At 35.7% G+C, this 13,454-nt stretch overlaps 1 protein-coding gene across 2 annotated transcripts; it reads left to right on the forward strand.

Annotated features, from left to right (window-relative positions):
* Positions 1-1,859: 1,859 nt before the first annotated feature.
* LOC145106443 (uncharacterized) lies at positions 1,860-7,189 on the forward strand. 2 transcript variants are annotated; one of them, XM_079043413.1, is made up of 9 exons: positions 1,860-2,490; positions 3,050-3,204; positions 3,788-4,087; positions 4,188-4,657; positions 5,796-5,897; positions 6,123-6,290; positions 6,449-6,521; positions 6,606-6,812; positions 6,924-7,189. In XM_079043413.1, exons 1-3 carry the CDS (start codon positions 2,347-2,349, stop codon positions 3,903-3,905), a joined length of 417 nt encoding a protein of 138 aa, XP_078899539.1. In that variant the 5' UTR covers positions 1,860-2,346; the 3' UTR covers positions 3,906-4,087; positions 4,188-4,657; positions 5,796-5,897; positions 6,123-6,290; positions 6,449-6,521; positions 6,606-6,812; positions 6,924-7,189. The 2 variants fall into 2 exon arrangements, with proteins under 2 accessions (XP_078899539.1, XP_078899546.1); XM_079043420.1 differs by having other exon boundaries at positions 6,449-6,517.
* Positions 7,190-13,454: the final 6,265 nt, after the last annotated feature.

Raw genomic sequence — 13,454 nt, forward strand, 5'->3', positions numbered from 1 at the left:
TTTTGTTCAGCAAGCCGCTTTTGAGACTTGTGTATGTTTGCCCTTGGCTTCGGTCTCTCAACATTAATAAACCTCTTCAATGAAGAGGTTTCGCTTGCGGCTGTCATTGGATCGCTTGGGATTTCTTTGGTACCACTTGTGCTTGGTACATCAAAGCTTGCAGGCTTGTTGAGTGGTTCTGCCACATATCTGCCTTTAACCCTCCATGAGGTTCTCTCTGATAAACCGATAGTCTCATCTGCATTGTCAATTGGGGCAGACCAAAAATAATTATCACAACCACCAGCATTATCTTCGTTTACTATGGCTGTAAGTTCGGATGTTTGTTTCTGAGTAACCCCTGACGTGGTGTATACCTGATTTGGTACAGTTTGTACCTTTTGATAAACCACTGCTTTCGGTTTCAGAACTTTGGATTTATCTTGGGACATCCGAGCGAACTCAACCGAATTCTCAGATATAAGACCTTTGTTAGGTTCGGTTTCGCTTTTAACAAATTCTGAACAGTCAACCACATCCTCTACATAAATTTCACTCATATCACTGTCCTCATCAAACTCAGAAGTGTTCTCAACATTTATTTTGTTTTCTGAACTTAACTTGGCATTCAATGAGTCAAATTTCTGTATGGTTTCGGTCTTGATTTTCAATTTATCATTCTCGTCCAAAAGATTTTTAAGCATTTCCTTATGGTCTTTGGACTTGATAAAGGACTCGATTTTGTCCAGACCAACCCTGTAGGCGTCAGAGATATTATCTGAAGAAACAATAGATTCATAGTTATAACCATCAATATCAACTTCGTCCTCCTTTAACTCCAGGAAGGGCAAAATCATTTTGTGAATCTTTTTGCCAATTTCACAATCTAAATGCAATTGAGTTATATTTGTATATAAACGTTTAGCAATCAAGCAAAAAATGTTTCTTTGTTTCATAAGTTTCAAGTTATCACGTTGTAAATAAATAACTTCATCTCTCGCCCTAACTAACTCTAACTTCGTCTTCTCTATCTACATCCTTCGCTCCTCATTCTTGGATGTCACCCTGCTAAGTTGATCGGTTAGGTTAGCATTTGTGAGGCGTGTTTGCATTAGACTGCCACTTAAACTAGAAAATTTAAATTTTAATTCGTTTAATTCCTTTTCATAGTTTGTTACAGGTATTTTAAGTGATTCGAGAATGGATTGTATCTTCTTGATCAACTGATCGCAGTCGTTGATCCTTTCGCTCACAGGTTTGGCAGCGAAACATTTATCTTCCTTCAGATTCGCCTCTTCACACTCGCCTTCGGTTGTGTAGCCCCTCATTTGTGACACTCCAGCTGTCACCATCAAGCATCTCCCTGCAAACTCAGTACCATCTTCTTTCGCCACAAATGCCTTGCCATGTGTGGGTTTGCGTACTTCTTCATCTTCAGAATCTGTAGACCAGACCTCTACGTCACCGAACTCATCATCAACAACGTTGTCCTGCACAATCAAAACATTCATTGAACTGTTATTGGCTTTCTTCTTCTTTATCTCCTCCAGCTTGCGCATGTAGTATGCTTCATCATCTTCACCCTCCTTCTCCGATAGCTTTCTTAACACTACTAGAAAACAAGCCTTTAATGACGTGCAAACAATGACACGCACTAATTTACGATATGCATTTTGTGCGTGTCCTAAAAATAATGTCAGTTTTCCAAACATTGAAGGATAGAGGACACACATTTGTGAGTGCCCTAAAATTAGTGTCAGAAAAGCAAAAAAAAAAAAGAAAACACGGAGGGCGCCTTTTATAAAATGTGTGTCGTCTAGACAAGTCGTTTTATATTTCTTTTAACAAAACGCGTGCCCATGTATTCCTGAGCACAAATTCACAATCTAGGGCTTTTTTCACACATCTCTGGTTCGAGCTCAATTTCCCCATTGCTCTCTCTCAAAACATCAAACAAGGTTCGAGATGGTGGTTTGAGGGAAGGAAGAGGGTAGCGACGGTGAACGAAGTCGACCCTTTTCTCTGCAAACCCTAAGTCGTCGACGATGGTTGTGTGATTTCCAGATCTATCTCCCCATTTTGTTAAGATTGTTGTAAATCGCAACATTCTTAAACCAGGGAATTCAATTAAATACCATACCCCAAACCCTTTCTGGTAATTGGGAGCTGATAGGGGCATTGAAAACGCAACCCTCAGACCAATTTTTCTCTTAAGAAACCTCAGGTACTTACTCTCGTTCTCACATCTCGATCTCTTCGATCTCCTCCCCATTTACGACCCTACCTCCGTTGCAATGTCGGAGCATCCACCACTCCCGCCAACCAACAAGAAACACCATCCTCCTTCATACGTTCTCTCTTCTATCCATGACCAATAACCCACCCCCCCCATTCACGGCGTTTGTAGTTTTGGTTATGTTCATGTTGATGATTAGCCCTCTGATGACCACTTCATCTTGTATTTTGGTTGTTACCTACCGATTTAGGTTTTTTGCACCTTACTGTCTTAAGGTAATACACTTCGACGATTTCATTTTTATCTGGGTTTGATTTATGTTTTATCTGTAGGATAACGTTTCTATTATGTTCGATAACTTAAGCACCAATGTGGTGGTTGGGGAGAGCACTTTAATCTCATCCTTTGGGATATTGCATGTATTTACTGTTACCTCTTTCCGATCCAATTAGGTTATGTGATTACTGAAAAATGCTTGGACGTAATTAGTTCATTTTGAGTAGTTGATAGTCAATTGAAGGATTTTATGGATTTAATCATGAAATTTTTGATAAATTAACCATACGAAAGGTGTAAATTGATGATAAATCAGTTAAGGAGGATTTTAATAGACTCAGACCACAGAGTTATAGAGGAGCAAATGTCTTTCGAGTAGCTGATAGACTCAGTTAAGGTGTAAATTGTTTTGACTTTAAAAAGTCAAAACTAGTTTGTATGAAGATGTTAGTAATGAACAAAGTTTCATTATTTTGTTTAAAAAATGATAATTACCAATCTTGTTTACAGTTTATAGCTTAATATTTAACCCTTCTTCATATAACTTTTATTTTACAGCTTGCTAATCTGGTATCTGGACCCTTAAACTCTTATGGGTTTCTTTTGGCTCAGCTTCCTGGAAACTTAAACACTGGCAATAATGAAAAAAAACATGTTGAGAACAAGTTTGTAGCTGATACAAGGACTAGTAGACAGAATCATGCAAGTAACTGGTACTCTTTTTGTATCCCCTATGGACAATTGGTTACCATATTGTTTTCTCAGATGTAAGAGTATAGAGTTACTTTGTTTTTTTCTCCTCATTAATTGTGAAAAGTATTAAAGAGTGTTATGCTTACAATTGTTGTGGAATGAACAAAGGAGCCTGAGTTTTTGTCTGGAAGAAGAGTATAGAGTTACTTTGTTTTTTACTCTTCATTAGTTATTCCTTCAAATAAATATTTTTAACATTTTTTTTGTTTTATCTGTGCTTTCATGTTCTTTTAATTGTTTTGCTAGTCAAAATGAGGAATATATAGAGAGATAGATGTTGATTTGATGCTATTTAAAGAATATTAGGTCGTTCAAATATTTTTTGGACATATTTTGCCCCTATTGCTGGTGGGTTTACCAAAATACCCTCCATACTATAATACAATCTATTACATGTACATGGACAATTACTCTTCGATCCCTTTTAATGTAATTTGCTACAAAATTCAATGTGAAGTATGTATATTAATTTATATGGAATAATTTTTTTTTCTTATGATTATTTAATTTTAATTTATAATCACCTTTCATTATAAAATGCAGGTTGTTACTGGATTTAGGCATGGTATTTTACAAAAAACAGATTCAAGCTTTATATGTGTCACGAGAATTTGCATTGAAACACTTGCCTAATGTTCCTTTATTTCAACTTGTCTCTTGAACAGGTATATAACGTTCACGTCCTGTGATAGTATTACATTAAAGTATTAATTGGTATTATGGTATTTTTGTTAATGCATATGTTCCATCTTATGGGTACGGAGAAAAAGTTGAAGATGTTGCTTTGATGGATGAATGGAGTTGTCCCAAGTGTATAGATGCCTGTAACTGTGGCATCTGTAGGTATGTTTCCGATACAGTTTTATTAAATTACGATTGCAGTAATCTAATATAAATATTTTTAATGATTTTATTTAAAAAATATTCCTTTTACAAATTGTAGTTGATTGGGTGAAGCAACTTACGCACCTTACAGGCTACACTGACCAGATGGTTGAAGATGAAAATGTTGTCATCTTTGCTTTTTTCACAAATATCTGATTCATTTCCTATATGACTATATTTCATCAATCCTTATTGACTCAATCTCCTCTTCATAATGCTACAATTTATACCGGTGTCTAAATGCCAAGATTAAAAACCCGAAAAAGTTTAACACTCCTAGAATTGCAAGCATCCAGTAGAAGTTATTCAACTTCCCTTTATCCAAATTGTTCTTGAGCCAACTTCCATGAGTTTCCATGTTAGTCAACTCCACCAACAAACTACTCACAAAAAACCCAGAGCTAAAGTAGTTTGACATAGACCTGTACTCTCATTGACTTCATCTTCTCAGGTGCTTCTGTGATAAAAAAAACTCAAGTTGACCAACATAAGCAAAAGCTTCACCAGCTCCCACCAAGAAAAACTGAGGTACTAACCAAAAAAAATTAAGGATGATATTGCAAAAACAATTATTAAAAGAGATGGTGCTCCTCTTATTTTTTGGAACATGATGCGATTACAAAAGAAGCAGCTAAAGTACATACATGGGTACTTATTTTTATTTATAACAAGAATATTAATCTATTTTATTTATTTATTTAAATCTAACTTATACCAAGTTGATGTTCGTACAAAGAATTATTGTATTCAATTCTACAGCTTGTTTGATGACTTTTGAGATATCAGAGGTAAATTAATTAACTTAGATTTTCTACATTCAAAGCACTTCTTTCTTCTCTTAACATTTTAAATATTTTCATTAGCACTTTGCACGTTTAAGTTTTTGAAAGAAATCATCAACCAAGTGATGATGTCATGGTATATATAGAGGTCATTTTTTTTGGTTCTTGTATTTTTCTTTCTCATTAAAATACAATACAAAAAATATTTTGCAAATGATTTTGAATATAATGACACTTTCATTTAATAGCTCTGTGATGGGTGTACGTTGTTGAAACCAAACTGTTCAATTTTTTAAAGCTTAGCTATTTAATTTGCTAAAGTTTTTTAATCTAATTTTGATTTTGTTCGAGTTTTGACAAATGTAGAAGAGTTTTAACAGTAGTACGACCCCGGTTAGTGTTCTTTTCAATTGAATGAACTAAAAGGGTTTCAAAGTCTTTTCAATTGAATGAACTAAAAGGGTTTCAAAGTCATTTTAAAAGGTTATAAAAGTCATTTTCAACACAAGTGGTACAAACTGGCGATCCAACTGGTATGATAGTCATTTTTCATCACAATTGGTATCAAATACATCTTTCCTAATATTAGACATCAAGAGTTTACAATGATTTTGAACCAATTAAAAAAAATTCTTGAAATATTTATTGAGAATTTTAGATAACAAAATACTAGATTGGTGGTTTTTCTTTCTGTTTTTTAGAGAATGATGACAAGAGTGTTGGATTATTACAAACTGATTGTGATGATGTGGCAATGGTTACACTTGATTTAATGCAATGGGCAAATTTTACTTTACAAGATTTTGTAAAAAAACAACACCTGCTTTGAATTTACATTGCTTACATCAACAACTGTAGTATAATAATTTGTTCTATATAAACAGTGAAGATCTTACTTCATGATTCATGAAATGGATGCTAAAAATGCAGAATCAGTATTCAAATACCTACAATTGCTTTCCGTCACAGAAAGTTACATCTATCAGGTATCCTATCATTAAAAAACTAATTTACGTTATTAGACTATTTTCTGGAAATTCTCCATTTTAAAATGGTTTAATGACATTGTAAAAATTGGATCAGATGTATAATATTGTAAAAAATCCAACATTGTTATTAGAGTAAATTACGTTTTTAGTCCATGTGATATAGTGATTTCTTTTAGTTTTTGACCAAATTTTTTAATGTAACTACCTTCTGATTTTGTGCAGTTGGACATGCACCATAAATGAGAAATTATTGTAACTTCCATCTGATGGAATTCCAGATTCCAACATGATGTCGCCTGATCGGGTTCTAGGATTTATAAAGTCTTTCAAAATTGATACCTTCAGACCACTTGTTGTTCTTCTAGAGAGATATGGAATATATACAGATAGGTTAAATACATCTTTATCTACCTAATTTTACTAATAAAGAAGATGAAAGATCCATTGACCCTTACCTTTGACCACTTGCTCAACAGTTTATTGTTCACTCTCTTTCTTTTCTTCTAGTTTCATATATTTTCAACAGCTTAATGTTCTAATTTTATTAGGTTTACGAGCATGATTACTGGAGTAGAATACCTCTCTCACCAATGGGAATGCTCTCAATGGCGCTCATTGTAGGTAAACTAATCACACAAATTATTTTCAGATTTTTTTTAGAATATTAAAAAAATATTGAATCTATGTTGTTGTTTTGGTTGTTAGGCTAAGAGAGAATTGCAGCCATGGATTGCTAAAGATGATGATGCTGGTGAAGATATGTGGAGAGTGAACCAGAGGATTATTAAGCTAATGAGAAATCACAATACCCCTGAGTGATTGATAATGATGGCAAGTGCTTTAGATCTCCTCCTTCGTGCTACAGATGGCATGCTTGTTGATGGAGAAGCATGTACTCTACCACAACTCGAGGTATCATATATTTTCAAATCTAACTTCATTTCACATACTCTTTCATTGATTTGTATATATATTATTATTTAATAATGAATTGAATCTGTGAAATTTTGGTGGTTGTTTTAGCTTTTGGAAGCATCTGCTAGAGCCATTTTGCACGCCGACTTGATCAACCCAAGTGGATTCACGAGAGGAACTAGTATGTGCTACTGAAAAAGGTGGAGTCACTCCATTTGTTTATTCACGAAAGGAACCGGTGGAAAACCAATGATATGGAGGATTTTTTTTGACATGATATCTGAAACAAGAAGGTGCCCCTTAATAGCAATGTAGTATTAGGTTATATAGTTAGGGAAAACCTCTTAATAACAATGTACAATCAGATCCCCTTAATACCAATTTATTACAATTTTTTGACATGATGTTATTGGATAAAATTGATTGTTTTGGTACATATTTGTTTCCATATTTTTTGTATTATGCGTAAATGAGTATCGTAAAGACACGTCGTAAATGCATATCGTAAATGGTTGCTGAAGTTTATGACACGCAAATGTGTGTCGTCTTCATTTATGACAGGGGCTTTAATGATACGCAATGCGTGTCCTAAGCGCGCGTCGTAAGGTTACGACACACAAATGCGTGTCGTATTCCTTTATGACAGGGGCTTCCTTGATACGCATTGCGCGTCGTTAATGCGCGTCGTAAATGCGTGTCGTAAATGTGCGTCGTCTATAGACGACGCGCAAAAGCGTGTCGTCTCTCGTTATGACAGGGCCTTCCTTGACACGCATTTGCGCGTCGTCTGAGCGTTTTACGACACACATTGCGCGTCGTAAAAGGCTGTTTTTCTAGTAGTATAACATGCAATCTTTGACAAAGTGGTTTTTGCCATGGTAGAAGTTGCAATCATATCTAGAGTCTCCTACCAGTTTGCTCTCCTTCTTCTCTTCTTCTTTTTGAGGATTATTTTTAATCTCCTCTTTCGCCTTTTCTGAGCTATAGCTTCCTTGCCAGTTTCGGTTCTTGGCGATAGGAAACTTTTTGCGAGCAAACCGCTTCGGGTTGGAAACCATCATTGTATACTCTTCGCTTGTCAGATCACATTCTGACATTTCTGACTCTTCTTCATCTTCTGCCACATTCTTCGCCTTAGAGAGAAGGGCCAAGGATCCCATACCTGACATCACTTTCGCTTCCTTTGTCACAACACTTTCATGAGACTTGAGAATGCCCACCATCTTCGCCAATAAATAGGTTTTAAACTGCTCGTGAGCCTTCACAGTTGATACCACAGCCATCCATTCGGGTCTTAAACCATTCATAAATGCGACCTTCTGTTCGATCACTTCTCTTCCAATACCGTGCTTGATCATCTTGCTCAAAAGATGGTTGAAACGATCGAATGCCTAAATTAGTTTTTCATCTGGCTTTTGTTGGAAAGCACCGAACTCAGAGTGCAATAGAGTTTGGATAGAATGCTCTAGGTTCTCATCGGTGGAATACAACTCTTTAAGTCTATCCCAGATCTCTTTCGCCGTTGTGCAAGGGCTTACCAACCGAAATCTATCGGACTGTAAAGCAAATCGCATCATTCTCATGGCTTTAACATTACACAACAACTTATCTTTTTCATCTTGGGGAATCTTCTCCACATCAGTCAAGAGTTTGTTGTACTCCTTTTGAGTCTTAATAGTTCTATTTGTTCCAGAATGAACAAAAGGACCCAATGTTATTGCTTCCCAGATAAGATAGCCATTGTCTTCAGAACCAACGACATAGTCCTCAAAGTGATGCGTCCAAACTTCATAATATTGAGTGTATAGAATCGGGATTCTGGTTATGGATCCAATGCTGTTGGAGATGTTGATCGGACTGGTTTGAGAATCTTCGTGAGACATGATGAACTTTTTCAGATATCTGCTAAGAATCAGACTTGTAAAGATTGAATAGGGTAATATCGAGATCTATGAACAACGTCAATGAATGAATGACAGCTTAACATATCCAATGAAAGCGGAAACCCTAAGAAAATTCTTCAAACAGAAGAGATGCGTATGATTTACACTGCCTCCTGCTCTGATACCAATTGATGAGAATAAAGTTCTTTTAGATCGATAGATTCAAACAGATATCAATAATATAATAACAAGCAACTGAAAACAATGAACACTACTATGAATCAAACGAATGTTGAATGATTAAAACAGCAACACCTCAGAAGAGCTCGATGAAGATCTTCTACTTTAGAGGCGTGCTAGGGTTACAGTACTTGTCAAAGGACAAATTCAGAAGCGTGACTAATCTGATGCATGCATGCACCATAAATACTAAACCCTAAAAACAAATACACGGTTGGACAGGCCCAAACCGTGAATACAAATGGACCGAACTAACTAAGCCCAATGGCGCAACCCATATACTCAACACTTTCCTAAGTCATCTTGTTGCTTGTGGTGTTTGTGACGCCATTAGAGGTGCAACGCTTGGGGAACTAAGCTTTCAGAAGTCAAGATCAAGAAGGTTTGTGATTGTTATTAGTACATCACAATCAAGGTAAAGTTCCAACCCTAAATTATATGTTAATTACGATTATAATATGCTGGATCTAGGGTTTATTGCTTTGGTATTCAATGTTGTATGTTCAATTCAGAAAAACCTAGATCAAAGCAATTAGGATTGCATGTACACCATAGGAATGATGTTATGCTCAAAATCCATCAGTGGTATCAGAGACTAGGTCATTTTTCTAGTTGAATAGATGCAAAAGTGAACTGCCAAATGATCAAAAAGTCAATTTTTTGCTGTCTGCGAAGCCGACTCTACGAGTCCATCGGTGGACTCGGCGAGTTGCATGAACTCGACGAGTCCATCAGTGGACTTGCCGAGTCGAGGGTGCTGTTGCTGGGATTTTCGATTTTTTGAGTAGTTTTTGATGAGGATAATTACCAAAACCCGTTTTTCTTGCCTAAAATAGATTTTTCATGATTGGTATGTTTATCCTTATCAAAATTAGTGGATTTGGTTAAATAGGGATAATATAAGATTATTATGATTCAAATATTTGACCTAGTAAGTTTGAAAATTTTCAATTTAGACCCTTTAGGTTTTATAGTTTAAATTTGAACTTAAAAGTTTTAGTTTTTGAAATTTAAATAGTTAAACCCTAATATTTTGAAAGGTTTCAAAATTTGTCCTCACGTTTTGGAATTTAAAATTTAATTAAAAGGTATTAATTTGAAATATTAAATTCTAAAACCCTAGTATTTTGAATAGTTCAAATTACACCCTTATGGTTTTATTAAAGTAATTAATTGTTTAATTAAAAGAGATAATTAATAAATCCGTTATAATATGGTTTAAGATTAATCAAATTAAAAGTTTAATTTATTAATAGTTTAAACCACCTAGTATTTTAAATGTATAAAATACACCTTATACTATATAACGTTTAAAAGTTTAACATATTATATATGTATAAGTAAAAGGCCAGTCTTACCGTTAGCAGGCCTCATTCACGAAGCTGGTCTATAAGGGGTGTTTAAGGAAGCGGCCTGTAAAATGACCGCCATTGGGTATCCACTCTTACCCACCGCACTCTTGACTAGTGGAGGGTCGTAAGCTGAACGGGTAGGATAGGACACAACCTTCCGTTATAAGTATAATTAAATATGAAGTAACTAAACACTTTTATAAATTCCCAAATCTTAGTTACTTTAGGAAAAATGTGGAATTGGTGCTAATCCATGAAATTACACATTGCACCTTGTTGGTCGTTAGTGGAGCGTGTGTGGTTAACCGGCACACTAATATGGGACCAATGAAGGATGGAAATGGGTAGCTCGTAGATTATCATAGATCAATGGAGTGTGTGTGGTTAACTGGCACATTGATTAGGTGATGACATCTTCGAGAGTACCAAGCTAATTTGCATGGTTATCCACACCTTGTTTGTGATCCTCGACATCCCAGTCACAAACATGAAGGGAATAATCGAGATTAAACATGCCATTGAAAAGTTCAATGAATCTCAAAAGATCTAGGAGTTTCAATTCATTTAAAACTTAATTTTCAATTTTTGTTTTTCATGGTGGAAATTGGTAAATCGTCATTTACCTACCTTCAAATGTTCTGCAAATTGGATTACGGCATCCCTCTTCCAATTTGTAGAATATTGTGCTGGATCCTAGCCTTAATATCTCATTTGGGTGTTTTATTAAGGACTCAATCAACTAACTTGAATTTCTCCCGTTTTGTAGATGTCGAAATCTAATGACTATGGTCTTCCCGAACCTTTTGGAAAAAGCTTTCTACATGAAGATGATGTTCCACGATTAGATCATGGAAATGAGAATCATGCTTCACTTCCTCCACCTCCTCCGATAATTCTCCCTGACCCACAAGTTCGAAGAATTGAAAAGTTCAAGATCACTCAATCCCTATTGGCAAAAAGGCATGAAGATGGGAAGTCTGTGTGTGCACACATCTTGGAGATGAAGTCACACATTGACAAGTTGAAAATGTTGGGTGTTGTGTTCCCAAGGAAGTTGGCTGTTGACTGGGTTCTTCAATCATTTCCCGAATCATATAGTGAGTTCATTAGAGAGTACTATATGATGGACCATGACGTGACCCTCATTGATCTTACCTATTTGCTTATTGCTACTGAATCAGCAAATATTTGGTGCACTGGTCAAGCAAATTTGTTGGGAAGATCAACCTCCCAAACTTCCATGGACATTGACAATGGCAACATTGGAAGTCTAGAAAAGTCTTCTCTTCCCAATAGAAAGGGAATGGCCATGGTCAAACCGTTTGACCGGATGGTGAAGAGAAAGGCTAAATCTGAGATTGTCCCATGTGCTGTTCCAAAAGAGTCCATTTGTTTCTACTGCCAAGAGAAGGGGCATTGGATGCGAAGCTGTCGTATTTACCTGAGAGATTGCAAGGATGGGAGATTCAGGTAAAATCCACTATCTAAATCTATTAAGTTCCTATTTGTAGATTCTTAATACATAGGAGAGCCCTATGTCCCGCTGATAGAATGGAAAGGGAAGGGCCAACATCGATAGAAATGAATCAGTAAAGTAACAACGGATTAGTGGAATGAGGGATCAAGAGACAGATAGGGGGAGAATGGCAATCATTGGTGGACCTTCCCTTGAACGAGTCACGGAGTGGAATGATTCCTCTCCCTTGGTTGCCTTCACTGCCCGTGAATCCCTTCTCTTTTTCTAGACGTGAAAGCTCTATCAATAGAACTAGCTGCTTTTTATTTAGAGAGGAACGATTCCCTCGTCTGAGAATCAATATCAACAAGGTAAGGCGAGGAGGCTCTTTAACTAGACCCCGGGGCTACATTTTGATGTTTTGTAGGATCGAAGAAGAGAAAGGAAACTTAAAAGATGAGTGAGCTAAATCTGATCGCGAAGAAATGGATTTCGATCGCATGGTTCGATGATCGGTTTTTTGAGCTGCTACTTAGAGAGTTATGATAGATTGCTTAGGAATATGTAATAGCATAATTTTCATTTGAATTGCGTTGTAAGGACAAGTTTTTCCGCGTTTTATAAATAAATGAACTTTTGAGTTTTGTCTTATTTGTTTATCCATGCAATGTCTTTTGTGAAAATTGATGTTTGTTTCTATTATTAACAATATTGAAATGGATGTGATTCTTAGTTATGTTATTTGTGGTAGTGTCAGAAATTTACCAAATAAGGAAAGATTCTCATCACCCAAGTTTCAATTGGACAGAAACTTGGAATCATGCAATTGGTAGTGTATGATGAATGAAAACCTTCATATTTTGGAAATTTAAGACTAATTCCTTGTTCACACAAGTATGTGAGTCAAGTGAAGAACTAAAGGGTCTGGTACACAATGTTGTGTGCTGGTCAAGTCCACCAGAAAGAACGATAAGACTATTCGTCATGATTTACTAAAAGTTTAGTAAACATGGTTATGCTTACAAGATTAAGTGTGATTTTGAATCATTGGAAAAGTTTCAATGTATGGAAGAACGAATAAGAAGAATCAATAAGGCATAAAGATAAAAGTTTCTCCAATCTGAAAAGAAGGGAGAGTACTTAAGTATCATGTTTTATGATTGTCCTAATGATTATGAAACCATATCACCGTTTGATCTTCTAAGTAAATCTTAGTGCATTTGTATGGCTAAGAAGAGGAATTGGAAATTGTTGAAATGGTTAAATCAAAAGGTCAATCATACTTCGTTCCAATATCGAGTCTTAGAGTCATACTCCAAGATTGTGAATTGAGTGACATAGCCTTAAGTAGGTTTATAACACTTATCATATGTGGATTAGAAAAGGTTTCTTACTCTTGCATATTTGAAATTGGTAAGTTGTGATGTCTTGGATAAGACTAAGACCAACTAGGACCAATTGTGTGAAGTGTTTTGTCTTGATAAGAATTCTCACTAACTCTTGAGTATTTGTTTGTCAAGGAATGTGTCTTGACAAGAGAATCTTATATGTAAATAGGTCAGTGGGAGTCTTAATGGTCTTGAAAATTTTCAAGAACTAATCAAGAATAGTTTATCACTAGCACACGACTTGAGGTTTGTAACCTATCGTGTTGGCATATTCTTGTTTCTGTGCCACTCCAGTTAAATCAACTATGCATATGAGTTCT

The sequence above is a fragment of the Lactuca virosa genome, chromosome 1 (genome assembly GCF_052849685.1).
Source record: "Lactuca virosa cultivar CGN04683 chromosome 1, Lactuca_virosa_CGN04683_v6, whole genome shotgun sequence".
Classification (NCBI taxonomy): domain Eukaryota; kingdom Viridiplantae; phylum Streptophyta; class Magnoliopsida; order Asterales; family Asteraceae; genus Lactuca; species Lactuca virosa.

Bases quoted from the DNA above. Each gene is read 5' to 3' on its own strand.
- LOC145106443 (XM_079043413.1), top strand. From the start codon at position 2,347: ATGACCAATAACCCACCCCCCCCATTCACGGCGTTTGTAGTTTTGGTT. The intron at 2,491-3,049 runs GTAATACACTTC...TTTATTTTACAG, and splicing joins TTGCACCTTACTGTCTTAAG to CTTGCTAATCTGGTATCTGG. The intron at 3,205-3,787 runs GTACTCTTTTTG...TATAAAATGCAG, and splicing joins CAGAATCATGCAAGTAACTG to GTTGTTACTGGATTTAGGCA.